Source organism: Propithecus coquereli, unplaced genomic scaffold (genome assembly GCF_000956105.1).
Source record: "Propithecus coquereli isolate 6110/MARCELLA unplaced genomic scaffold, Pcoq_1.0 Scaffold88, whole genome shotgun sequence".
Taxonomy (NCBI): Eukaryota; Metazoa; Chordata; class Mammalia; order Primates; family Indriidae; genus Propithecus; species Propithecus coquereli.
Window position 1 is genome coordinate 1,397,482 of NW_012155062.1, and position 18,759 is coordinate 1,416,240.

The window sequence follows — 18,759 nt, forward strand, 5'->3', positions numbered from 1 at the left end:
CGTTTGATTGATCGCCTAGCAAACTTCACTCCAGTTTCTAATTCTGTTTTCTGTTTTCACAGGCTGTCATTTTAGAAAATGAAGAACTTCCCAAACTGTTCCTTGATTTTCTAAATGTGCGACACTTGCCCTCTCTACCAAAGGCAGAAAGTTGTGGGTAAGAACCGTCGTTTACATATTAGACGCATATTTTAAGTCACTCTTCAATAACCGATTACCAGGTGGCCTGACAAATAGCCCAGAGTGGTGCCAGAAGGGCCGGCCTGGCCGTGCCCATTCTGTTGGCTGGGACAGCGCTTGCTCGCCCCCTGCTTGTGCTCAAAGGGATTCCTCTGAAGTCCTCATCCCTGTCTTGGCCAAGGGGCCGAGGCTCAGTAACTCATGTTTAGACTTAAGGAATCAACCTTTTAAATTATGCTGTTACGTAGAGTGATGTTACATGGTGGGAATTATGGGTATAGGTAGCCTGTTTAGGGTCTGATTTGTTTATCTGTTGATACTCAAGCAAAGTCCGTATCTTCTTGGCACATATACTCATATAATTTGGAATCTATAAATGACCTTAGAAATGATTTGATCTAACTCCCCTCATTTTGTAGCAGAGCAAACAGACACAAGAATTAAGAGCCTTTCCTAAGATCTCTTGCCTTGTAGCTGGCAGAACCCAGGACTTCCAGCAAGAGCCCTCTTCCTCCACTGCCTCTCCCTCAGGAACTTCTAATGCCAGAATGGCAGATCCTAATCTCTATCTACCAAGGAACCAGAGCTTTGATGTCACCAGCAATCGGGAAAAGACCACCCAAAGAATTAACTCTGAAACAAGCACTTGCCCAGCAATGGATACATGACTTGGGCTGAGCTAGCCTCAGAGGCCGTTGTCAGCAGCATCCTTGGCATAGTAAACCCATTTAAGGAAAAACAAGTCATCACAAACTCTCTGAAAACCCAAACAGGGAAGAGGGTTTTACCTATTTTCTCACTGCCTCCAGACCCGCCTAGAGGAGCCACACTGACTACAAGAGCATCCTGCAGACCACTCCCAAAGTCACATTAAAGCCCAGCTGTCTGCTGGATGACAGGCTGCGAACACCTGTGTGCTCCGCACCGGCGCTGTTGACTCGGGGCCATGATGTCCCGCTCACCCCAGAGCATGAATTAGACACTATACTTCCTAAATAATCTGTGTGCTCAGTGTGTCCTGTTCCTACTTGTCTGCATTTACTGGAAGGTTAGGCTTCATATATGTTTATGTGGTTTTTAGAAGAAATATAAGCAATGGCAGCGAGCGAATCTTTTCTCCACTATACAAGCCCCAAAGTAGTAATAAAACATTGGGATTTTTTTTTTTTTTTTTTTTGAGACAGAGTCTCGCTTAGTTGCCCGGGCTAGAGTGAGTGCCGTGGCATCAGCCTAGCTGACAGCAACCTCAAACTCCTGGGCTCAAGCAATCCTCCTGCCTCAGCCTCCCGAGTAGCTGGGACTACAGGCATGCGCCACCACGCCCGGCTAATTTTTTCTATATATATATGTTTTTAGTTGTCCAGATCATTTCTTTCTATTTTTTAGTAGAGACGAGGTCTCGCTCTTGCTCAGGCTGGTCTCGAACTCCTGACCTTGAGTGATCCACCCGCCTCGGCCTCCCAGAGTGCTAGGATTACAGGCGTGAGCCACCGCGCCCAGCCAAACATTGAGATTTTTAAGTGATCTTCAGGAAAATGTAACCCAAGAATATCCCAGTCTAAAGATTCCTTAGGGTGAGACATGAGCCATTCTGCGGCTCAGTGAAAACTCACAACTCTTTTTTTTTTTAATGTTTCCCAATTCAGTGCTCTAAGAATACTGGCTATTTTTTCCTTTGTTGGCATAAACATTGACCCAGCTTATGTAGTCTTTTTCTTCTTTTTTCCCTTTTACAAAAATTCTAGATCTTTTGATGAGACAGAGTCTGAAGAGTCAAGGTAAGAACTAACACCAGTCAAGCAGGGGTTGTACAGACCAGGGATAGGACGGTGGTCTTGTAAATGTTCAGGCACCCACAGTGTAAGTGTTTCAGGTCATGTTTTTCTTGAAAACCTTTGTTATGAAATTGGTTTTAACATTATAAATATTTGAAAGGGTCTTAGAGAAATAACGAGTTATAATTAAGAGTGAAGGAGTTAGAGCCCTACCTTGTTTCACACAAGTAATAAGAATGTTTTATCTGTAATCGTATTACAAGATTTTTAAGAAAGCACTTTGCAGCCATGATTTATTGTCTGGATAGTTTATCTGCTTCAAATTCCACAAAGAGAGGTTTGGAAGGGGAGTACAGTGCTAGTTTGCTCTCTCTAACTGTTTGCTATTATTCTATTATTCACCCACACTGTTAGATGCATAAACCTCGAGACATCCCCGCACAGCAGTTTGATCCCCTCAAAGCTAGTTTGTAGTGTTTTCTGTTTACCGTCGTCCCCTGATGCTGACATGCCTGTTCTTGACCTTTCCAGCAAACTGTCCCACCAGCCTGTGCTGCTGTTCCTCAGGGATCCATACGTCTTGCCTGCAGCCAGCGGTAATCAAACCTGTCATCTGCTAACAGCTCTTTACTGATCTGACCCTGCACCGCATAAACCACGTTTTTAATACAGGTCTAACAGAGTGACATTGGTCCAAGGCTTAATAATCTGCCAATAAACCAGTGCTCTTGGTGTAAGAGACATTTAGAATTTTAATTGGGGCCAGCCTTTCAGGAGGAAATGTAATTTTTCTCTCTCTCTTACCAGGCTATTTTGAATTAGAGTAATAAGGGGGAAAGATATTTACGATCTTTAATTTTTTTGGTAGTGTTATTTTGGCCTCTGCTTGTTTTTGTCCAGATGCCAGAATTCAAATTCAAGCCTCTAATCTTTTTTTAAAAAGCCCCTTTCCAAAAAGCAGTGTATGCACATCACAGGTGTATCTTTGTTTCCATTTAGATTACAATGTCTTTGATAGTGAACTATACATTTTTAAAACTTGTATATTTTAAATACAATTAATTGATTTAACTGTAACTGTAATCAATATTTTAGCCTGAGGCCTTTCTCTGTGCCAAGAAATTCAAATTCCTCAAGACCCTCTGAAAGTGCCCTCTTATGCAGCTCTTTCTGAGTATGTTCTCAGACATTATCTCATTTAATTTTCTTAACAATCTTATGCACTAGGCAGGGCAGGTATTATCATTGGCTGAATGAGAAAATTAGGGCTCAGGGCAGTCCCTGACTTGTCCAGGGTCGGATGGCTGATGGATGGACCCCTCATAGCCTGAGTTCTCCTTCTGTGCTCTTTGCATATGATGAATTTTCAGCCTTTGTTTCTGAGAGCCACTAAATAGCAATGGATAGATGATCCACTGAAATCATTCCTGTTTCTGACAATTAAACTTTATCACCAGCAAGAGAAAAGAGACTGTGGCAAGGATGTAAGTACTCAGACCACCCACTTAGCTAGCTGCCAGTTTAAAGAAGGGTGGCTGGGACACAGCCCTCCTCTATTGAGGAACCTTTCCTAGTACCCTGATCAGAGAGAGCTACCTTTGCTATATAAGAATACGATCTCACAGTGTTTTTCCTATAAGATCTTTGCAGTGATAGCATTTGCTCCCCATGTTTAACAAATATGTATGTTATATTAGTTGATGTTATGTTAAAATGTTATATTTAACAAATATTCATGATGCAACCTGGTCTAGATTAAATAGGCAGTGTTTTATAAAGTATTATCTTTTAAAAATGGAGATACTTAATGCATCCGATTCAAATTCCTGCAGAAGTATAGACAGTGCCGTGATCACCGTAGACGAGAACAGCCAGTATACTTGATGGAAGAGGGAAGATATTTTGTCACCTTAAATCCAATTCCCCCAGCTTATTGAGCAGCCCCTACTGTGTGCTCTGCACCTGGCTTGCAGCAATGAACAGGAGGAACTTTCTGGGAAGGAATATCAGAAGTAAATGTCTTGAGTTAGAAAGGGTAAGAGTAGGTATCGTTCATTGGTAGCATGGAGTGTGGATGAAGACTTGCAAAATAAGGGGATTCCTGTTTGAGAGTAAAGGGGAACATGGGTTTGATGGGTAGGATGGAACAGGTATGGGAGGGCCAGTCGCCATATCTATTTTGTTGGAATTTTGACCAACCCAGTTTCATGAATCAGATTCCTGTCATCTTAGAAGTGTTACACTAATGATATATTCTTGCAAATCTTTAACATTTAATTTAATGAGAAACTTTACTTGTATCACATTTTTGTGTTATGAAGCCTCCTAAGATGATGTTGAAGTTATTATTCCAGAGAATACTGAATATGGAAATATCTTCGCGGATATACTGCCCCTCACAAAGTCAGAGGAGTGTTTGTCTTTAAAGATCTGACAATTGAACATCATCCTCTTGTAAAATGCTAATAATCGAACATTATCCTCTTAGCTTTTAATATCAGAAATCAGGAGAGTACTCTCTTAACAGATTGAAAAGCGTATGCTTTTTGGTCTTTGTTCTGATTTTTCTGGGAAATTCGAAACAACTCTTGCCAGTGTCCTTAGTGACTTCAGTGTGGCCAAACCCTATGGACATTTTTCCGTCCTCATCTCCCTTGGCCTCTCACCAGCTTTAGACATGTTGACCACTTTCCCCTCCTTCAAACACTGTCTCCCCTTGGCTTTCTCACTTTTCTTCCAATCTCTGGCAGCTCCCTCAAGGCTCTCAAAAACCCTCTCCTCTTCTCACTGTTCCTTTCCAACAGTCTCTTCCCTGTTCATGGCTGTGACTGCCCCGGGATACAGCCAAGTCGCAATGTTGTATTTCCATCCCAACCCTCCCCTGCGAGCCCCAGACTTTTACTGTCATTTCCAAATCCCTCTGTGGCCAGCCCCGGGCTCCCGTTTCAACTGGGACTCCACACACATTGCCCCAGCCACACTGGAATTCCTCTGGGCCTCGGGTGTGCTAACCTCTCCCCCCTCAACCCTGGGGCACCTGCTGTTTCCCCACCTGGAACCGCCTTGTTGCCACTCACGGTGGCTCTCTGCCCTGCCGGGTCTCCTGCTGCAGGCCGCGGCCTTCGAGAGCCTTATCAGGTGGGCTCCGTGAGCCTCTCCACCCGTTCACAGTGGATGTTTGTTAAATAAATGGAAACCAGCAAAAATAACAACAAAGCCTGCCCTGCGTCGCATTCCTTCTCACCACCTCTTAGTGGGAACCAAAGGCAAGGACAGTTTCCTGAGTAATTAAAACAGTAATGGACGTTGTGTAAAAGCACGCATATAATGAGGCCAAGATCCAAAGTTTAAAGTGGAATGGAAACGATGAGGAGAAGAGCCCAGAGCCTTGCTCGTCTTATTGTTGATCCCTAGCTGGTTACGAGACACCTCCGTCCCGTTCACTTTTTGTTGGAACATCCTGTGTGCTCCCTTCATAGGAATGGTCACAAACTATCTTGTCTTTGTTCTCTCTCTCCCTCCCTCCCCCCCGCTCTCTCATATTTACCCTCTAAATCCCCAGCGTCCAGCATATGCTCAGCCCTTGACAGACAATAAATTCAGGGCCTTAGCACTTGCTGTTCCCTCTGCTGGGAGCACCCTTCTCGCGGTCATCTGCGACGTCACTGCGTTCAAGTCTCTGCCCAGACGCACCTTCACAGGGGCTGTTCCTCGCTGGCCCACCCTGGCCCGCCCTGGCCCTATGCCCTGCATTTTTCTCCTTGCCCTTCTCTTGTCACCACTTGACATATTACCAGTGCTGTAGAATTACCCACAGTATTTAATGTTATTTTCCTTTTTGTCCTTTTTTGCTGAACTTATTTCATCAAATCCATTTAAGCTAAATATGCTTATGATGTAATTTCACTGACCTTCAAATAGACTTTTGTATTTTGGATGGCAAAGGATAAAGGCATGTGTGCTCCTTGCATGTAATGTGTCCTATTGGGTATTTTATTGAAAATTAATCAACAGCTCTATTCATGGCTATTGATTTTAATATGCTTCTATGTGGGAGAAATACATTTGAAATTAAAATTAACTTCTCCAAATCATTGTTTTTGATTGGATTTGAAATATGCAGGTGTGAGACCTATTACATGCTTTTAAAGATATGTTTTATGAGAAACTATGTTACTTCATGCTGGGGAAAGGCATACACTAAGAAATCAAATGTCAGCAACCAAAAGTAACTGTATACTCGTGTATTAGAGTTATTTTTAAAACATACTTTGTTCATCTGCTCGTCTCCCCGGCTGGCATATGACATGTTCCCTGGCATGGGCCAGGACAGTTATTTACTTGTATTTCCAGTATTTGCTATGTAATCATAGCTGGTTCTTACTGTGTGCCACGCCCAGGTCTGAGCACTTGGTTTCACTCATCAATCGTTACAGTAACCTCTAAGGTGGGTACGATTATGGGATCCATTTCCCAGCTGAGGAGAGGGAGGCACAGAGAAGTTAAATAACTCACCTAAGGTCACACAGTTTTTAAGTGGCTGATCTAGGACACAGAGGCCTCTCCGTAACTGTTGGAGGGAGACTTGTCACTGTATCCTGCTACTTACTTGCTTCCCCTTCAGAGAGTCTTGAGGGTGCGTCAAACCCAACAAGTCCCACACCGCATCGACCATCTTTGCTTTCACTCCCATTCCGCCCCTTCTCCTGGTGGTGAAGCCGGAAACCCAGCAGGCTCCCCTGACTTTGCTTTTTCCCTCACTGGCCGCATCTGATCTGTCACCAGGTCACGTCCTTCCTTTCTGGAAAAGCCCTCGAACTTCCTCCCTCCTGCCATCACAATCTTGCATGGGCCGCCGGTCTCCCTCTTGAACTGCTGCTGTGGACTCTGAACTGATCTCCTGTGTCCACGTTGAACTTGGTCCAGTCCGTTCTGCAGCCGACAGCCAGCATCATCTTTTCGGAACACAATTCCTTCCTGTCTCACTCTGCTTTAAAATCCCTCGATAGCTTCTCATTGCATTTTAGATAAAGCCAGAATTCCTGTCCATTCTTCTCAGGCGTGACTTCGCACCCGTCACTCAGCCTCCTCTTGCTACACTGGCCTCTGTTTAGGTCTCTGAACCCTGCAGGCTCCCTCCTGCCGCAGGCTTCCGGCTAGTTAGCTCCCTCTGCCTGCGCCAGCTGGAGCCTTCCTGCCTTCCCTGAGGCCTGACCCTCTTCTAGTGGTTTTACATAGTAGGTGCTCTACAGGGCCTGGACGGACATGTTACTTTGTTCTTAAAATGTTGGACCACTTACTTTTCTTATATGATAACTGTATTTATTTAAAATGCTCAGCTCTAGCATAAAAATTCCTAGATATAATTATGTACAGATTGAAGTGTAGAAACCAAACTTCTGAACCATGAGACAGATTGGTTCTCCCATCCAAGTCCCCCATTCTTATTTACTTGCTTCCATAACTGGAATGTGGTACAAAATACTCAGCACCTCTGGGCTTCCTTTTTATCTCCTGTAATAATGTAGCTGATTGTTCGAGTTTGGCAGGATGGCTTTTGTCAGAAATTTGCCCTTTAAGTTCGGAAGACAGGCCCCCATCTCACTGCTCTCCAGAAGCTGGTATAATAGGACAAGCATGCTCAGGACAACTTGGACTAAACGCCGCTGTAAAGCACGATGGAAAAACTGCAGCGAAGTATTCCCAGTAGAAATCTTGGAATTCCTTCAAGTATATTGAGATTTTGTTAGAAATTGAATTGCCAGTGTAATCCATCTTCCTTGTGAGAAAACATTCAGATAAAGAGCTGGGGCCCAGCAGCATTAACCATTAGAACATCCCTTAAATCAATAAGCTACAAATCTGGCCGCGCATTCCTGCCGCGCCTGCTGGTGTGCTCGAGTGGCGGGAGGCTGGAGCAGCGTGACGGATAGCTCCTCCTCGACAGGGCAGACGGCACAGCGCTGCAGATTCCTGCGTGCTACCATGGGCCTGGCCTTGCCGAGTTCTACAAAATGCAGTTATATTTTATTGTGGTGCATAAGAAAAGCAGTTTTTCCTTTTGTTTTTCAGATTTTCCAAATGTGGTTATTGAGGGAGTTCTCCACGGGATATTTTACCCTCATCTACAGCCCAGGTAGAAATCCTACATGGCTACAAGAAGCTGAAGCAAGTTTAGAAGTCACGGCCAAGGAAATCGATACGTACCAAATTAACCTAAACTCTATGGCATAACAGCTCTAGCTAGTGGTAAAATTCACAGTCCCAGCTTAATTCAGGGCAGGGACCTTTACATTAGAATGGTGCTTTTAAAAATAGAAACTAAACCAGGGCAGTGGTCAGATTAAGGCCAAGTGTTTAAGAAGTAGAAACCCATGGAAAGGAGGCCACAGTAGATTCCTGGGAGCGCTGGGCCTAGCAAAACAAAGTCACCCTCTGCTTCAGTCACACCATTTGCTAATTGAAAGTCATATCCTGAATCATACTGAGACTGATGGACTTCGGTAGCTTTTTTGTTCAGATCCTATGACACACTGATCTTCTCACCAGGAGGTTTTCTCAGCCAGCACTGGCACCAGGAGACTGTCACAGAAACACACCATGCTCAATGTGAGGAAGGAACTAAACTGGAAATTAAATTATAATGATAATATGATGGCATTTTAATTTACATGGCAGTGGGGTTGCGTCATACCAGGGGTTAGCTTCTACCATCAGCACAGAAGGTAAAGTGGGCTATTAGGATGGTTCTTGAAAGCCTTTAGAAAGGCGTCATATTGGAAATCTGCGTGCCCACCTCGACCAGTTTTTACTCCAGTGTTGGAAGAAAAGAGCGTTTCTTCATCTGAAGACCAGATGAAGCCGTCGGTGTTTAGGGGCCATGCTGTATGGAAAGCACATAGCTGTGAACACTAGAATCACGCTCGGCCCTGCAAGATGCCTGCCCTGCGGGAGGAAGACATGGACTGACGGCGAGCGAGGGGCCGGCAGGTGGACGCACGCGTCTGGGTTCCACCCAAGGCCTGCATTCATCAACAGGCAGCGTCGCCACAGGAGCGCGTGTTGCTTTCCTCACGGGTCCCTTTTTCCTGACCTCATGCATTTAGTTAATGTAAGTTAAATACCTTTATGATGTAACTCCACTGTACATCAGACAGACATGCATATTTTGAATAGTAAAGGGTAAACGCATATATACTGCCTGTATGTATGTGCTGTATGTGGACATTTCATTGAAAACCAATTAATAACTAGCCTATTTATGGTTATTAGTTTTAATAAGTTTCTGTGTGGGAGAAAAATATTTAAAATCAAAACTGAGAACTATGTCATGGTTTTTGATTAGGGTCTCAATATAAAGATTTAAAGCCTACTGCAAACTGTTAAAGATATGTTTTATGTTAGATTCTGTTGCTATTGATACATGCTGGAAACAAGCAAGAACTAAATAATCAAGTGTCATCAACCAAAATTAACTGACTAGTCAAACTTTGGAGATATTTTTAAAATGTTTTTATGTTATTAGCTATTTTGAGTTAAATAAAAATAAAGAATAAGAAATATTTGTCTTCTGCTCCTAAGATTATTGGAAACACGAATTGTATTTGTCTCTTTATACACACATATGCCCACACACACACACACACAAAACCTTTCACACATGCACACAGACATTTATTTCTAATCTGACAGGATAATTTATTAAATTACCTCATCTATTTTTAAGTCCACAGATACTCATTAAATATTTGATGATTTACCAAGATAAGTTTTTTAAAAGACCAAGCATCTATTGTGGTACACTGCTCAAGAAATATTTTTTGAGAATTTTTTTTGTGATGATTTTCATTTTTTATATTTATATAAATTTTTAATATGTAATTTTATCACTCAGGCTTATTGCAGGAACTAGAAACCATTGTAGGTGTTTTAAGTAGAAAGGGCTGCAACATCAGAAACTGAATGCTTACAGAATCTTCTGGAAGGGTGAGAGAAGTGAACCACTGGTGGGTGTCCAGAAATGAATTCCAGGACACCACAGAAACCTCCAGCACCAACCTGCCAGGGGCGCTGCAACCTGTGCCCTAAGCAGGAATTCAGGAAGTCAGGAGGCTGCAAGTGGAGCTCTTGAGATAAAAAACGGCACCATAGGCCCGGTGCGGTGGCTCACGCCTATAATCCTGGCACTCTGGGAGGCCGAGGCAGGTGGATCACTCAAGATCAGGAGTTCGAGACCAGCCTGAGCAAGAGCGAGACCCCGTCTCTACTAAAAATAGAAAGAAATTGGCCAAACAACTAAAAATATAAGAAAAAATTAGCTGGGCATGGTGGCACGCATTCCTGTAGTCCCAGCTACTCGGGAGGCTGAGGCAGGAGGATGCTTGAGCCCAGGAGTTTGAGGTCGCTGTGAGCTAGGCTGATGCCACGGCACTCTAGCCCAGGCAACAGAGCGAGACTCTGTCTCAAAAAAAAAAAAAGAATAATTACAAATAGCTTCTATTCATTATATCCTTTACTGAGAATCATGTAATTTCCCGACTCCCAGTTCAGCTCCTCCTTGCTAGCCTAGGCTGCCCCTCATCCTTGCATCTCCCCATCTCCAGAACTTTTCATCTTCCCCAACTGAGGGCAGATGGAGGTGATGAAGGAAAAATATGTATTTTTTATTGAAAATAAATAAATGTATTTTTTATTTAAAATATAAAATATGAATACATTTATTTTTTTCCTTCATCACCTCCCCCACCCCCACTCCCCTTCCCAGCCTCTGGTAACCACCGACTGAGGAGAACATCTATTCAACTCTCAGGATATTGCATGAGACCACGGGAAGGGACTCTCTGAAGAAGCAGGAAGGATGATAAGTTTGAATAGTGGTCTCGGTTGACACCCTATGTATAATTGGGAAGTTATTTGATACATGTTCATTCATCCATCCATTTGTCCAATGAAATGCATTTGAGTTCCCCCCCAGATGAAGGCCCTTTATTAATCACCTAAAGAATAGAGATGTAATCCTTGTTTTCTGGAATTTTTGGCCATTTGCTAGGGAGTGTCTTTCCATTTTACTGAATTAGACATAGAGTTCAGTGATTTAGGCTGTCTTCTCCAGTCTGTACTCTGCTCATCGTTTTCATCTTGGCTTTGTTTTGCTTTCATCCTTGATGATAATTGTAGGTTTTGAATTCAGCAGTGGAAACCCCAGGAAGTAGCAGGCGCTACTCAAAACGGAGATGTCTGAAACATGTATATTTTCTGTCCATGCAAACACACAGTGACAGACTGGCTTCTGATGAGGGTAAAGGGGTGTTTATTCTTGTATGCAGGGAAGGAGGGTATATTAACTATGGTATTCAGTAGAGTACATGTAATTTACTGGAGAGGAATTTTGTTTTATGTCCTAAGAGTGTAGTTGTAGATCTGACGTATAAAGTGTCAACCATGTCTTCATTACTCGTAACAGCAGTTACAGTGACATCACTGGTGTTCCTAGCTATGATATTCTTTTATGTGTGTATTTGTGGTCTTTTCTTTCTGGTTTCTATTAGCTTATTTACTTATTTATTTTTAATTTATTTTTTATTGAGGTGAAATATACATATATAATTTACCATCTTTACCATTTTTAAGTGTACAGTTCAGGGGTAATAAACACATTTATATACATTTTCCTTCATCCCCTCTCCGCTGGTGGCCTTCCTGGCCTCTGGTAACCACCAATCTACTCTCTATCTGCATAAAATCTACCTTTTTAGCTCCCACGTATGAGTGAGAACAGGTGAGATTTGTCTTTCTGTGCCTGGCTTGTTTCACTTAACACAATGCCTTCCAGTTCTATCCATGCTGCTTCAAACAATAGGATTTCATTCTTTTTATGGCTGAATAATATTCCATTGGGTTTATACACCACATTTTCTTTATCCATTCATCTGTTGATGGGCACTTAGGTTGATTCTGTATTTTGGCTGTTGTGAATAGTGCTGCAATAAACATGGGGGTGCTGGTGGTATCTTTTTGATATGTTGATTTGCTTTCTTTCGAGTACATTACTGAGCGGTGGGATGCTGGGTCATGTGCTAGTTTTACTTTTAGTTTTTTGAGGAACCTCCTTACTGTTCTCCATAGTGGCTGTGCATTAGCTACTAATGTACGTTAGTACATTCCCACCAACAGTGTACAAGAGTCTCCCTTGCCCCACATCCTCACCAGCATTCGTTATTGCCTGTATTTTTGATACAAGCCATTTTAACTGGAGTGAGAGGATATATTGCACTGTGATTTTTGGTTTGCATTTCTCTGATGATTAGTGATGTTCAGCGTTTTTTCATATACCAATTGGCCATTTGTATGTCATCTTTTGCAAAATGTTTGTTTGGATCTTTAGCCCATTTTTAGTAGGTTTTTTTTTTTTCCACTATTGAGTTGTTTGAGCTCCTTTTATATTCTGTTTATTAATCCTTCGTCAGATGTATAATTGCAAATATTTTTCTCCCATTTGTTGGGTTGTCTCTTCACCTCGTTGATTGTTTCCTTTGCTGTGCAGAAGGTTTTTAGCTTGATGAGATCCCAGTTGTCTGTTTTTGCCATAATTGCCTGTGCCCTAGCTGTGATATTCTGTCATTTAGATACTCCTACGTACTGAGTTTCTACTGGATGTCATGTGTTGTTGGACTAGAGTTTTGCATATATTATCCTGTTAAGTTCTTTACAAAGTAGTTTTTGGTGTCCTTGTTTTATTGAAGAGAAAAATGAAGATCAGAGAGATTAATGATAATAAAAAGTAGCTAATAGGATTGAGCACTGATTGAGCACTAATTGAGCCAAGAGGCACTGGGCTAAATCCTGTTCACAGATCATTCCATTGAAGCCTCACAACGTCTTTAATCAGATATGTATTCTTATTCCACTTTACAGTGAGAAAAATGAGGTGAAATAGCTTGACTGTGGCCACCAGTTAATAAAAGGGATCAGGAATTAAACATTTCCTCTACAAAACTCCCCCCAAATACAGTAGAATTGTATTTATATGCATTTTTGAAGCAGACATGAACACGCAAATCAGAAAGAACTAGTATTATAATAGCTGTTAACGTTTCGACACCACTTTATAAACTGCAAGTGCTTTCCCGTCTTACTTGACTAACCCCAGCTCCCTGCTGGCAGCAGCCTCCTCCCAGGTCTCTCTGCTTCCACTGTTACTACAGTCCATTCTCAACACAAGAGCCAGACTGATCTTTTTAAAATGTTCAGCAGATCTTGTCACTCTCCCGCTCAAAATCCTCCAATAGTGTCCATTCCCACTTAGAATAAAATTTGAATTCCTGCCCCCCTCTCCAAGTTCTTTGTGCATTCCTCTGGCCAGCACTCACTGCAGACAGGCTTTCGGTTCCCAGGGTCTGCCAACCTGGGTCTCTCCTCAAGCCCTTTGGACCTGCTAGTCTCTGCCTGAAACACCCTGTCCACCACCTTGAAAGCCTGGCTCATTCTCACTTTCTAGGTATCAGCTGAAATGTCACCCCCTCAAAGAGTCCCTTCTTGGTCACCCCATCTCATGTAGCACCCCAGCTCCCACTCTGCACCATTCAGTCTGTCATGGCAGATTGTCGCTTCCTTCATAGCAATTAGCACCACCTGCATTTGTCCTGGTTATTTGTCTACCTGTTTGCTGTCTTGCAGCAGCAGCAGCATCTAACTTTCTCCAGTGTGGGGCCCAGAGTCAACGTTAAGGACCTCACTGTTGAATGTGAATGGTGGCAGCCCACGTTCCTGGCCCCCAGGTCGATGCTGGCTGTGTACTTCATAGCAGGGGCTTCAGAACTGTGCATTGATTAAATGGCCTTGAAATAAGATTCGTTAACATCTTCCCAGATTCCCATAGTGGTTTGTTATGTCCTAATTGTTCTGAAAACAGTGACTTTCTTTTTTTTTTTTTTTTAATTTATTTATTTTTTTATTTCAGCATATTATGGGGGTACAGATGTTTAGGTTACGTATGTTGTCCTTGCCCCTCCTCCCCCCCAAGTCCGAGCTTCCAGCATGTCCCTCCCCCGGGTGGTGCGCATCGCACTCATTGTATGTGCATATGCCCGTCCCCTCCTCCGCCCTCCCCCTTCCCCCTGCCCAACATCCAATAAATGTTATTCTTATATGTGCACTTAAGTATTGATCCATTAATACCAATTTGATGGTGAGTACATGTGGTGCTTGTTTTTCCATTCGAAAACAGTGACTTTCTATAGTTCACTCACCAATTTGATACACAGAGTGGTTAATGGGTTATGTAACTACATATTTGGATGATCTCTTCTATGTCTACTCTCCTTTACAAATAACTAAGATAATTCCAATTACAAACCCTGGTTTTGTGACACCCTCAGCAGTGGTTCTCAAAATGTGGCCCTAGACTGGTAGCATCAGCATCACCCAAGAACTTGTTAGAAACACAAATGTTCAAGCCCTAGCCCAGACCTACTGAATCAGACACTCTGAAAGTCAGGCCCAGAAATCCGACAAGCCCTCCAGGTGATTCTAACACACAATAAAGTTTGAGTACCACAATCCTAGGGCGTTTCAAATTATTTTTATGTTACACATTTTTAGACGTTTTAAACTCTGTTTAAAAAAGAACACAAAAACACCCCAAGCCCATCTCAATATTTCTAGGGGGAGCTGGTACAAATTCAAAGAGTATGCCAGGACAGCTACTATGAGAGGCTGGTGATAGGTTTAAGATGGCAGTCCAACGCTTCGGCAACTCAAGAAAATATCAGGATGATTAAACAAAACTAATAAGGTATTTTAAAAGCAGTAAAAGATAGCATACACTTAGAAATTGTCATCTTTTGCATTAACTTTTATATCTACTTATAGTAATTTTTTCTCATCACAGCAGGCAACACAATGTCTTTCTAAATCCTTGGTATCTTTCTAAATTTGAATTTGAGTAAACTAGAATTCTTGCCCTCATGAAACTTACAGAATGATGTGATATTGGCTAGATAAATACCCAAACAACTTGCAATTATAAAGTGTGTGTTAAAACCGGGCATGGTGGCTCACACCTACAATGCCAGCACTTTGGGAGGTCGAGGCGAGAGGATCACTTGAGGCCAGGAGTTCAAGACCAGCCTGGGCAACATAGCAAGACCCCATCTTTACAAAAAAAGTTTTTTAAATCAACTGGATATGGTGGCACACACCTGTAGTCCCAGCTACTTGGGAGGCTGAGGTGGGAGGATTGCTTAAGTCCAGGAGTTCAAGGCTGCAGTGACCCATGATTGTGCCACTGCCCTCCAGTCTGGGTGACAGAGTGAGAGACTCTGTCTCTAAAAAAAAAAAAATTTAATAAAAAATTTAAAAAATGTGTGTCAGGTGTTATGAGGAAAGATAAGGCTTACTTATATGCAGGGAAGATACCCAATTTAGATTTGGACAGGCCAAAAACCTCTGAGGTAGTGACTTTGAAGTTGAGACCTGAAGGATGTTGGAGGCCTTAGCCAGGCAAAGCACGGTTCCCGGGAAGGGAAAGCTTGTTGCAATGACATCAGCAGGTTCCGAAGCCCCAAATCAAGACACTTCAGTCAAGGTCCTGAAGGAAGCCTGCGAGTGTGGAGGATAGTGAGGGGCTGGGCTGCGAGGTGGGCAGGGACAGGATCCCACAGCGCTCTCCTCGGGAGGTGGTGGTGGCGTTTGGCTCATAGTCTGTGGGCCATGGGAAGCCACTGACAGGTTTAACATAGAAGGGACATGATCTAACTTTTTTTTACATTCATGTATTTTTAGTAGGTGTGAAAGTTTTAAAAACATGATTTTCACAAAATCCTCCAAATAGCTCACAGGCATCAGTAAACAATATGCGGTTTAGGATAGTGTATATAATGGATCACAGTTGATCTGCTGTGTTTTGGAAAGCTCGCTCTGGCTGCTGGTGGAGAATGGAATGGACGGGCGCAGGATCTGAAGCAGAGAGACCATCAGGAGGCCACTGGCGTAATCCAGGTGCGAGGCGGATTCCGGTTTAGGTGGGCAGCAGTGGAGAGGATGAGATACGGACACTCAGGGGGTGTTGCAGGGCTACCAGTGAGCTTGCTGACGGAATTGGATGCGGAAGGTAAACGGTGGGTTTTTGGCTTGAACAATTGGGTAGATGTTGGTGCCATTCACTGATGGGAGCTGGAAGCGGGGGGACCCCATCTTCAGGGAGCTCCACGTGGCTGGAGAAATCCTTCCCCAGCCTTGTTCCCTCCTCCGGTGTAGACACTTTGAGCCCCATTTGCTAGGACGTCTGCAGCTGCTTGAAAGCAAAGCTAGAGGCAACATTGACCCAGCAGCGGCGGCAAATGAGCCGAGATTTTTCCCGCGGTGGTGGCAGATTTGTGCGGAACCATCCCCAGCGCTTCCCCCGCTCACTAGGGTCAGGAACAGGCTCTGGAGCCGGGAAGGAAGCAAAGCACAGAGATCAAACCTGTGACTTAGACCTCAGTCGAAGCGCGTCCTATTCGCTACGACCGCGCGATTACCTCGTGGGGCTCCGGGGGCCTCGGGAATCACCCACGAACGAGGGTTCCAATGCGAAGGTTTCCAGAGCGACGCCAACGTCCACGATGCCTGGGACTCCGGGGAGGGCTGCCCCCCGCCCCCCAGGCCGCCCCTCCCCGGCCGCCTTCCGCCCCCTGCCCCCGCCTCGTGTTCTGTCAATCTGTTTCCCTCACGCCCTGCAAACCTCAACTCTGCAAATAAAGAGGAAAGGTTTATTTTTTTTTAAAGATAACAGTCTTTTGAAAAAGAGTAGAAACGGTTGAAAGATGAATCCAGTGTTTGGCAATCTTTACGGGCTTGAGAGCTCACAGTATAAATGGAGACATTTTGGGGGTCATTTATTGAGAACCTACTTCCTGAGCATCGGTTAGGTGTGAAACGCTGTCTGAGGGTAGGTTAGGAGGAAGACCTGATTCTTGCCCCAGAGGAGGTCCAGGCCAGGGAGGAGAGGGGGGACACCCAGGCAGTTTGCAGTTAGGACTCCTTACGAGGAAGCGTCGGGAAAGCTCCCCAGGGCAGCCCAGCCTGAGTCCGGAAGGCCGCCCCGGGAGCAGGCAGAGAGAGCAGCTTGTAGGAGGCTCCCATTCCCAAGTCTTTGTTAGAGACACTTTGAGGCTGACAGGGTTCAATCAAGTCTCGAGTTTCTCTGCTGCAGGCTGGCCGGCTCCTCCTCCCCTCCTCAGGGCGCTCTGTCAGAGTGTGGCTTCTGCAGTCCAGAAGAGACACTGGAAGCAGACTTGTCTTCAAGCCCAGTGGAAGAAGAAGGTTCAAATTTTCAAGCAGAGACATCTGTCCAAATAATAGGACCTAATATTTACCACTCAGGACAGACGGTGACCGTAGTTTAAACAGCGCTTACAAGGCCCAGTGCTCCAGGAAGAAAGTCCTTCGTACTCTGAAAAATTACTAGGTGTGGAAACTTAACATGACTCCTAATAAAACTTCAAAAGTAGGTAATAGAAGGTGTTTCACGATGTTGAATCCTCCAAATCCTCCACATTTGTGACTCCTAAGCATTCTGATCTAACTACTGCTGGGATTTTTAAAATGCATTTTGTTTTAACTCAGTATTTGTCAGATGGATCTTTGTTTTCCGACACAACTCCTGTGACTAAGTCTAATTCTGCATTATTGCCAGTTGTTTTTCCACCACTCTAGAATGTCAGTAACACTAGCAAATCTCGGAGGAGGTTATGTTGTATCACACCTAAAACTTGATCTTGGCCAAAATCTTAAATCCACAAGATGAATTACAGACTTAAGTAAAAGCCCTTATGTACTTAACAGCAGCAAAATTTTCCATTACAAATACTGTTTTTACTCTTCCTTAATTTGAAAAAAAAAAAGTGCCTTGAGGGGGCTTTGAATTTCCAAGCCTTCTAGATCAAAGATTTCTGGAGCTGTCTGAATTATAGGAATGCTGAAAAACAAAAACAAATCCTTTTCCTGCTATTTTGTCGTTATGTAACTCAAAACGGCTGAACTGAGACATGAAGTTGGTGAGTCCTGTTCAAAACCTAAAAATTCATCAAAATGAAGTAGTTGATAATTCCAAAAGTGTCATTCCAACTAATCTGACCCAAAAATAAATTTTACTGGATTCTCATTTGATGATCCAGAAAATTGCAAAATAACACTTGTAAGAGAACAAAATAGATTATGGCTAAGAATACCAAAATGTTTTAAATTGTTTTTTAAAGTGATTCGAGACTAAATTATAATAATTTGGGCTTGGTAGTGTTATCCAGTGTAAATTTTCCTGATTCCACACTAGCCCACAGCTACAAATGTGTCCTTTTAGTAACATGATCGGCAAAATAGTGAACTGTTTATTTCAAAAGCTTTTGCAGAAAACATTAGACTATAAAAAGTAACAGTTTGTATTTTCATAGTCATCAGTTTGCTGATGTTTTTGGTATGAGGCCTGACTCTCTCGGTAAACAAGAAATAAGCTGTTTTTTGGCAGGGGTGTGTCCTTCACGCATCAGTCATCTGGCATAACAGGTAAAATGGTCACTGACCACCTGTGCACTGGTGGCCTCAGAATTTCAGCACTTCGAGAATGAACCACTTTTTGCTTTGTGACTAGAGGGATGTCATTTATGCTCACACTAATGAACAACTACATACCATATACGGGGTAAAGTGTGTGTCCTTATGCAGGAGCAGTGGCTATGTGCCGTCTGACATTGGAGACAGGAGGCACCTTGCATGTATAAGAGCTCATTTGTTTCCAAATTCCTCCCATGTTACCTTTATTTAAAAT

General features: G+C 43.3%; 1 protein-coding gene across 1 annotated transcript in view; it reads left to right on the plus strand.

Annotated features, from left to right (window-relative positions):
* Window positions 1–9,150, plus strand: part of SNX24 (sorting nexin 24) — a 148,985-nt gene extending 139,835 nt beyond the window's left edge. The window contains exons 4-7 of the mRNA XM_012664325.1: window positions 63–157; window positions 1,926–1,958; window positions 2,487–2,551; window positions 8,028–9,150. Coding sequence (XP_012519779.1) covers window positions 63–157; window positions 1,926–1,958; window positions 2,487–2,551; window positions 8,028–8,095 — 261 coding nt within the window. The 3' untranslated portion in view covers window positions 8,096–9,150. The remainder of the gene's footprint in view (window positions 1–62; window positions 158–1,925; window positions 1,959–2,486; window positions 2,552–8,027) is intronic.
* The last annotated feature ends 9,609 nt before the right edge of the window (window positions 9,151–18,759 follow it).